This window comes from Ctenocephalides felis, unplaced genomic scaffold (genome assembly GCF_003426905.1).
Source record: "Ctenocephalides felis isolate EL2017-DRISC unplaced genomic scaffold, ASM342690v1 CF-g0.4_SCAFFOLD_02796, whole genome shotgun sequence".
NCBI lineage: Eukaryota > Metazoa > Arthropoda > Insecta > Siphonaptera > Pulicidae > Ctenocephalides > Ctenocephalides felis.
The window spans coordinates 6265-16611 of NW_020538950.1; the positions used below are offsets into that span (position 1 = coordinate 6265).

General features: G+C 31.5%; 1 protein-coding gene across 1 annotated transcript; it reads left to right on the forward strand.

Moving 5' to 3' along the window:
* Positions 1–450: 450 nt before the first annotated feature.
* On the forward strand, positions 451–9712 carry LOC113381307 (the record flags this gene model as incomplete). Its single annotated transcript, XM_026620256.1, has 5 exons — positions 451–920; positions 5222–5477; positions 8639–8815; positions 8885–9297; positions 9471–9712. Coding segments are annotated over 5 exons (1558 nt in total), but the record flags the coding sequence as incomplete, so codon positions are not given.
* Between the last annotated feature and the right edge of the window lie 635 nt (positions 9713–10347).

Here is a 10347-nt window from a genome sequence, read left to right on the forward strand (position 1 = left end):
ACAGGATTTGATAGAAAATTGAAATATACCATGTCAGCCATATGGGTCTGACACTATAAAGTACTATGTGAGCCAAGTCAAATACACACGATTTGGTAGAAGGAGAAAAAAAGTTTTATCATATGTGTCAGACACTCAAAATATCGGGCATATATACTTAGCACTGCTTGTTGGAAAAAAAGTTTGTGTGATGAAATAATTAGTGTAGGGCCAGTCATATATCAGTGACATAAAAAATGGCTGCAAATTTTGACAAAGAAATTTTTTGATACACTAAGTAATCTTGATGCATTTCGGACTAAATACCTTAATAAAGTTACCATGGAAAAAAATTATTATATCATCGTGGCGATCAACGTGTTAATAATAACAATTATGAAAAATAATTAAAAACTTGTGAAATGCTTTTAATTAACATTATTTAAATCAACTTTTTATCATTTTTTCTAGACTTCAACGACCGCAACAGAAGCCGCTCCAGACGTCTGCTAGTCCCTACCAACAACACCACCAGCTCCTCCACCAACAATACCACTACAACCACCAGCTCCTCCACCAACCGCCGTTCACCTCAAAGAAGCACCAGCCTGTGCAAACCAAACCACCATCGCCCCACAATAACCCAACGACCACAACCAGAAAACCAATCACCGACCCTAAAATCCACCACCAGTCATGATCACCAGGAGAACCACCGAGTAGACGTCCTCACCCAGAGGACGAAGGATGCCCTTCTGAAAGTCGAAAAATTGAAGATCAGGAGAGTGGTTTCTTCTAAGGTTACAAGTGGTGAAAAAAAGACTACGGTTGAGAGGAAGAGCCAGGTTGCTGCCATGTGCGAGGTTGAGGAACAGAAACCTATTTCCATCCTGAAGAGGAAGAGTGGTACTTGTACGTTGCCTGTCACGTTTTCACCAGAAGTAAGTGGAAAGGAATTATGAAATTAATTTTTTAAGTTTTGGTTAACTTTATTTTACCTTATAAGATAAAACCAACATTTTTAACTTGTGTAGGGTTATGGTGGATCAGTGGTTTGAACATTTGAAGGAGTGTAAAAGCAATATAGCGCCAAACTTTACTCTTTTATATATGACTATTACATCAATATCTGTTGCCGCCAGTACAACCAAACTTCAAGGTTTACCCATAGTATAATCCAATTCGAGACATTGTTTGGCCTTTCGACATTGTATGTCTTACAACTAGTTTTTTAGTTTTTAATTAAGTTTTAGGCTAAATTTTAGTTTGTCCCATGTTTTCTTGAATGTAAGACTTTAGGAGCTCTTTAAAACCCGATAAATGCTTCTTATCAACAAGATACAAGCAAAAACTTTTGAAGCCGAAAATTTTCTATAAATTGCTAAATTTAATCTTTTATTTATTATACAACTTGACTGAAGGCAAAATGCCACTCACAACTAAGTAGTAGATAAAATAAGTTTTAGTCTAAATTTTACTTTGATGTCTTATTCACTGGTGTCAATGATCTGTTTCACTTTTGTGCATTTTTCCTATTTCATTATGCGAAATCTGCATTTTGCAAGCAAGTTTTAAATAGTTTCTCATGTGTAAAGTCTTCCCTAGACTATGACGAATATATCAAGATTAAAAGTAGCCAAATCGGTTCAGCCGTTCTCGACTTTTATTAAATTTTCTAGAATTTTTTTGGGCGTACAACTTTGCCGCCGCCGATTTTATAAGGCGAGTTCTTTATAATAGTGGCGGCAACAAAGTTGTAACAAGAAAAACTGACGAGCAAACTGAAAAAGAGTACAAAAGGGACTCTACTGACGAGCAAACTAGAAAATTGTACAAGGACTCTACAACAAATGAAAAAGGGACTCTACTAGCGAACAAACTAAAATAAAGAGAATAAAGTCTACAACAAAAAGACTGAAACAAGTGAAAAAAGACTCTACTGACATACAAATTAAAAAAGACAACAAAAGGGACTCTACCGACGAGCAAACACCAAAAAAGTACGAAAGGGACTCTACTGACGAGCAAACTAAAATAAAAAAGGAGTACTATGACTAAAACAAGTGTAAAAAGGGACTCTACTGACGAACACACTAAAACATGAGTACAGTGACTAAAACAAATAAAAAAGGGACTCTACTGACGAGGAAACTAAAATGCAGAGAACAAAAAAAAAATTAATCGAAATTCAGTGAAAAATATTCATTGACTGAAAACGCGATAAAAAATGATTCGTTTAGTAAAATTGTGGCGATATCAAGCAGGCTGTTTTTGATTTGTAAAAAACAATCGGACATGTCATGTATATTTTTGATATCGAAATATTTTTATAGTTAATAAATTTATATATTTTTTTATTGTTGGGAGTTTCTAATTTGATATATTATCATAATCATAACAACTCCCACATTGGTGACTCACGACGATGGAGATGAAGATAAAGGAGTTTTATTTTTCGAAGATTTAAGAAAAATTGATTTTGACGCAGCACCATAATCACTGGTCTTCAGTGACGTCCTATAAGGTATGTCCAGTCCAATCCATCATAGTTAACGCACTTACTATCTGGATCAGACTTCCGAGGTTACTCATTTGGTATACCCAGACCTCAGTGTTTATTGCTGACAGAAAAAATAATTTGGAGCCTGAACTTCTCATTGGAATGCAATTCAACCTCTCTTTCTCTGTTAACTCAACAAATCGTCTTATAATGCTACCTCCCATTATCGGTGACAACGACGAATCAAAACAAAATTTGACATAATTTATTGGATTCCACAATTCTGGACTCTTATGTCAAAGAAACCAATGATCCTGATTTGGATAAAGAGCCAACTTCTTTCTCTGATCGGAACTCATCAGATACGAATGCAACGCTTGCAGAAATGGAAACTGTACCCATAAATTATGCATTCTAAACATTAAGTTATTCTGATATAACTAATACCCATTAGATCGAGAACATTATGCAGAATATGGAGTTGATGGCAGGTCAAATCACCACATACGGTGGATCTGCTGACGAAACATGGAAATTTATAATTGACCAGTATTACAACACTGGTCTGCTATAATCTGCTTTCCCACCACATTTTTATAACGTGTTTCCCTGTATTTTTTTTTAAACTGTGAGATCAACACTGGGCAGGGAGTGTGTGGCGATATCAAGCAGGCTGTTTTTGATTTGTAAAAAACAATCGGACATGTCATGTATATTTTTGATATCGAAATATTTTTATAGTTAATAAATTTATATATTTTTTTATTGTTGGGAGTTTCTAATTTGATATATTATCATAATCATAACAACTCCCACAAAATTATTATTACGGATTAAGGATTTGTGGTAGGAGGGTGACAATTTAGGGTTGTAAGTGAACCATATATTGCAAATACACAGAAATCATTAGGGCGAGTCAAACTGTTCCAAATTTTTGCATCAAAGTGTATAAAACATTATATACAATTTTAGTAAATTTTATCTAGTTTCTGCCAAGCTAATCAAATTAGAGTGTCCGATACAAAATTTTTGAGTTATTCAAAAAAATGTCCCCAAGCCATATATGTATTGCAAAAACACAAAAACATTAGGGCGAGTTCAAACTATTCAAAGTTTTTTTTTTTTCAATATGTTTAAAATTTATCAATGTGTATAAAACGGTTTATGACAAATTATAGTACATTTTATCTAGTTTCTGCTAAGCTAACTTAAAAAGAGTGCCTCGGACAAATTTTTTAAGTTATTCAGAAAAATGTAAAAAAATATCTCCAAACCATATATTATAAATATTCAAAAACCATTAGGGCTAGTTCAAACTGTTTAAAAAATTTGTATCAAAGTGTGTAAAACATTATATACACAATTTTGGTAAATTTTATGTAGTTTTGTAAGGTGTATTAGTAATGGTTTTGATGCAATTTTATAGGTCTTTTCGAAAAAATACGATATACCAATTTTCAACTACTTATCACATCATTTGGCTGAGATATCAGTGAAAACATATGAAAGTGGCCCCTTTTTCAAACTCACTTTTGTCGGAAATATAAAAGATCTTATCACTTAGGGATGTAAATAATGTGTTTTCATATATCATTTTTCCCCAGGTGGTTTTAGAGTAATGTAATGATATAATATTATTCATTTTAAAATACATCTTTATCGATAATGGACTCTACTGACGAGGAAACTAAATTACAGAGTATAAAGAAAATTTTAATGAAAATTTAGTGCAAAATATTCATTGACTTATTAGAATTATTATTACGAATTAAGATTAAAATTATTATTACGAATCAGGAATTTGTGATAGGAAGGTGAAAATTTAGGGTTGCTTAGGTGTTTAACTAAAATAAAATAAATTGGGTGATAAATCCTTAAACTAGATGTAAGTGGAATTCTGTCTTGAGGCAATTATGGCATCGTGCCTTATGGCAAATTGCTGGAACTTCCCGTACCGTAACGAAATGTTCGAGGAATACTGAATGTTTTCAAATAGATTATTATAAATATTGTAACATTGTCTAATATTTATAAGAATTATATTAACTGAATTGCAGAGTTGAAATTATTTGTAAAGTATATTAGAACTATAGTCAGAATTAAAAATAAAATCCGAAATATTTTCGATATACAAAAAACTAAAAAAAAAAAGGAACAAAATTTCTTTTTCCAAAATCAATTATTTTGTTAAGGCAAGCAGAAAGTTCTTTGAATCATTTAAATCGGACGCTTAATTCTCTCAAAAACTGCCATTTTTTACATATTTAGCTCCGTATCTTCAAAATGGCCGGGCCTGCCTTTGCCAAAAACTGATAAACACTTCTCCCAATCATTACTAATTGAATGTCTTTTAGATCATTCAAATCGGATACTCCGTTCTCTCAAAAATTCAATTTCTATTTTCTGCACTCTTTGCTCCGTATCTCCGAAACGGCAGGACCTGTCTTTGCCAAAAACTAATCAGCTCTTTTCCCTATCAATAGGAATCGAATGTTTTTTGAACCATCCAAATAAACCCTAAAACGTGACTGGAAATTTGTATCCATACATACATACACACACACACACATCCATTATTTCTGAGGTATGCCAAAACGTTCAGAAACCTTCAAAACGTCGAGAAATGTAAAAATTTTCAATTCCGATTTTCGGCCCATTACAATAACTTACCCTACGGGAAGTTAATAAACTTATACAGTTAGTGGTGTAAATAATGTGTTTTCATATATAATTTTATCTCGGGTGGTTTTAGAGTCGGAGAAGTCCCAACATGCAAGTCGTCAAGGTATATTGAAAAAACGTTTGTCGATGGAAGAAGTCACAAATATTCAACAATCGGAAACCAGAGGACGTCGGAGTTCTTTGGATATCACAGCCAGATCTTCAGGACATCATCATCATCATCATCATGGCATTTTGAAGAGAAAAACCAGCAGGAGCGAGGATGAAGACTTTAACTACACAGTTGAAGACTATGCCGGAGATTCACCACCTCACGGTAATAATAATCAATTTTTTACTAACCTAGATTTTAGTATAAAATTTCAAGATTCAAAGAAGTTTTTTAATATTAGTTCAACCCGTAAACAGGTTTTTAACCGGTTCCGAATTTTTATAAGCGAAACTTTTGCCCGTATACAAATATTTGACGGGAAGCTTAGTGTGATTAAAGATGAATATATAAGGATGATTTCAGATTGGATTTATTCAAAAATTTTATATAAGGCTATATTAAACTGTTTATATGATTCGGTAGTAAACTTTATCTAGTTTCTGCTAATCTAAATAAAAAAGAGTGGCCTGGATAAAAAATTTGTGATAATTAAAAAAATGTAAAAATTGTCCGGAATTTTGGTATAGAAAATTGATTAGAATTATGAAATGTTATTAGGACGAGTTGGTGTTGGATTTATACAAATTTATATATAACTATATTAAACTGTGCGTAGGGAAATGTAGTAAATTTTATCTAGTTTCTGCAAAGTTTAACGAAAAAGTGTCTTGAACAAAATTTTTGAGTTATTTAAAAAAATGTAAAAAAATGTTCCGAAACTTTGTATAGAAAACTTAGGACAATATATAAGGGCGAGTACAAACTAGTTATCTTTTCTCCAAATATTCATATAGGAGTATATAAGATAGTTTTTATGGATTTGTGGTAAATTTTATCTAGTTTCTGCTAAGATGAATTAAATTGAGTGTCTTGGACAAAATTTTTGAGTTATTTAGCAAAATGTAAAAAAATGTCCCAAATCGTGGCTTGGTAGGACAAATTTATATTACGATAGTATATAAAGGCGAGTTTGCATTGGATTTATACAAAAAAATTATATATATATATATATATATATATATATATACTAAATTAAACTGTGTTTAGGGAAATATTATAAATTTTATCTAGTTTCTGCTAAGCTTACTAAAAAAGAGTGCCCGAACTAAAATTTTTGAGCTATTTAGCAAAATGTAAAAAATGTCCCAAGTTTTTGTGTAGAAAATCAAGGGCCATATATAAATGCAAATTTGCATTGGATTTGTTCAAAATTTTATATAAGACTGTATTAAACTGTATTTTTTCTATCGCAGTATATAAGATTGTTTTAATGGATTCGTAGTAAATTTTATCTAGTTTCTGCTAAGATAACTAAAAAGGAATGCCAGATACAATTTTTTTGAGTTATTCAGAAAAATGTAAAAAATGTCCTCAAACTTTGTAAGGAAACCTCAGAACAATATATAAGGGGGAGTACAAACTAGTTATTTTTTTCTCAAAATTTTCATATCGGAGTATATAAGGTTGTTTTTATGGATTTGTAGTAAATTTTATCTAGTTTCTAATAAGCTAAATTAAAAAGAGTGTATTGGATCAAGTTTTCGAGTTATTCAAAAAATCTTAATGTACCAATCCTAATGTACAAATCCTGGCCTGGTATGGCAAACTTATACTAGAGCAGTATAGAAGAGCGAGTTCATATTGGATTTATTCAAAATTTTCATATAAGACTGTATTAAATTGTGTAAATGGGATTTTAGTAAATTTTATCTAGTTTCTGCTAAGCTAACTTAAAAAGAGTGTCCTGAACAAAAATGTAAAAAAATGTTCCCAAACCATATATTGTAAATACACAAAAACATTAGGACTAGTCAAACTTCAATAAAATTTTGTACCAAAGTATATAAGACAGTATATATAGAATTTTAGTAACTTTTATCTAATTTCTGCTAAACTAACTAAAAAATAATGTCTCGGACAAACTTCTTGAGTTATTCAGAAAAATGTAAGAAAATGTCCCCAAACCATACAAATATGCAAAATTCATTAGGGCGAGTTCAAAGTATTCCAAAATTTGATTTGTGTGTAAAGCAATTTGTGTATAGAACAATTTATATAGAATTTTAGTAAATTTTATCTAGTTTCTGCTAAGCTAAACAAAAAAGAGTGTCCTGGACAAAATTTTTGAGTTATTCAGAAAAATGTAAAAAAATGTCCCGAAACCATGTATTGCAAATATGCAACATACATTAGGGCTATAGTCACACTACTCAAAAATTTTGTATCAAAGTTAAGACAATTCATATAGAATTTTGATAAATTTTACGCAAAATTCGTTAGGGCGAGTTCAAACTACCCAAAAAATTTGTATCAAAGTGTATAAAACAATTTATATAGAATTTTAGTAAATTTTATCTAGTTTCTGCTAAAGTAACTAAAAAATGATGTCTCAGACAAACTTTTAGAGTTATTTAGAAAAATGTAAAAAATGCTCAGAAATTGTAATATATAATAAAGAGAGTTATTCAGGAAACGAAGTATAAATAAAAACAAATTTATTTTTATTTTTGTAATAACCTTATTAGTTTTTGCTAAAACAATATTATTAGATACTTATTAAAAACCATTAGAAAATATCTATTTATCTAAATATGTAGTACTTACATAATTTTATTAAAAATCATTAGAAAATATCTAATTATCTAATCATGTAGTACTTATATAATGTAATGTTCTGTAATAACACGATCATACGTGCTTTTGATCAAAATATGAATTCATTGTTCAATGTTGATCGAAGTCCAAGATCTTTACATGAACGCGGAAGACGCCATTCCTAGAATTGACACGTACAATGTATAATATATAGAGTCAGAATTATTTGTATTAACCAGTGATGTCTTAGTCAAAAGTCTAGCCGAGTGATGATGTATTAAGAGTATGTCTTAGCACGAATCTATGCTAGTTTGTGAAGTGAAGTTATTAAAGATTAAATAAAGTTATAATCGAATTTAGATTCAGTGTTTGTATTCTACTTTGCGTAAAGACATCTTTCAGCCTATACCAATATAAAGTGCTCACGGTTCTGAGGAGACTCATACCAGTGTTGTTATTTTCTATTATAAACTCTAAGCTCTGCCCACGGCACCAGAACAAGGTTGGACTGATCTAGCACCCCTTGGAGAGTGGATCAATCTACATTTGGAACCAACCCAATCCAATCAACCCTACAACAACAACTCATAACATTTCAGTAAATACTAATCAAAGTCAAACGACAAGAGTACATAAAGTTTACATGTTAAGTATTTTTCATTCCGAACAATTTTAATACAAATTTAAATTATATATATATTCTCTATATATTTTTTATGGTATTTTTTTAGGTATTCTCAAAGGTGGTATATCCACAGAAGATTGTTGTGGAGTGATGCGTCCAATTTTAAAAAGGAGAAGCCACTCCGAAGACCACAGGGATAAATCCAGGGATTCTTCGCCTGAACCCCATCATGGAATTTTGAAAAAAGCCAGTGACCATTCAGGGGGCTTATCCTACTCCGAAGGTAAAGACAAAAAAAAAAAAAAATAAGCCACCAACCAATTTTGGATTTTATATACATCTTTTCTCTCAGGTTGTCTCCAGTACCAGCTCAACCAATCCTTCGACCCGGTCAAACCAATTTTGAAAAAAAAGAGTCTAAGCGAAGAAAGTGCTGCAGCTTCATCTTTAGACCTGGAAGCCCCACGTCCGATATTAAAAAAAAAATCGTCCACCGAAAGTGACGAGGCTGATGAGTACAACAAACCGAGGAAGCCTATTTTGAAGTCCAGGAACTCGTCCAGGAGGGATTCTCCAAAAAGGGGATTTGTTGAAGGTGCAGCTCTTCCACAGGATCTTGCTGCAGCTTTAAATGAAGTTGTCCAGAGACGAAGTACTGGAGGAAGTGGTTCGACAAATTTGCAGAGAACAAAATCTGCTGCTGCTGCTGATTCTGAGTTGGCGAGCATTTTGATGAAGAGACGGAGCATGACTGATGATCAAGGGGTAAAAGATAGAATAATAAATCTCCTACATATTTATCACTCCTTTTACATTTTTCCATTAACCACTCATTTCTATCAATCAAGTTCTAACGAGACTTTAATTGAAAGATCCAAAGTCTTTTACAATCTCAAGTTATTCGACTCTAATATGTCTATTACTACTTTTATCTCCAGCCTTTGATTGCTGTCGACAACCACAACCATCAAAACTTAGACAACGAGACATCTACATCCAGAAATAACTCATCGTCTCCTACACCAGTTACTGAAAGTATTGCTGAAAGGATCTCCAGGTTAGTCGGAGGAGCTTCTAGTGGTTTGGAAAATGGGTCAGGTGGTGCTGTTCCTAGAAGAAGGGCTGCTGATAGGTTCAGGACACAACCTGTTACCTTTAACGAGATGGTGGCATTAAACGAGTAAGTAGATTTATTTTTTTGTGTATATGTAAGGTTAGGTTAGGTTAGTTTTGGTGTTGAGGTATTCGAAAAGGATTTCCAAAGCGATATTGATATAATATATAGACAAAGAGTTATAGATTAGTTTCTAATGTATATATCTATATATTATATTATATTATATGTATGGTCAGGTTAGGTTAGTTTTGGTGTAGGGATTTACGATGAGGTTTTTCTAAGGTGATATATAAATAATTTGTGGACAAAGAGTTGTAGAGTAGTTTGCAATGTTTATATATATATATATATATATATATATATATATATATATATATATATATATATATATATATATATATATATATTTATTTATTTATCTATGTATGGTTAGGTTAGGTTAGTTTTGGTGTTAAGTTATACGAAGAGGTTTTTTAAAGGCAATACTTGAATAATATATAGACAGAGAGTTAAAGACTAGTTTCTAATGTATATATATGTATATATATATACATATTTATTTATTTATTTATTTATCTATGTATGGTTAGGTTAGGTCAGTTTTGGTGTTGAGTTATACGAAGAGGTTTTTTTAAGATGATACTTGAATAATATATAGACAAAGAGTTATAGACTATTTTGTATATATATATATATAT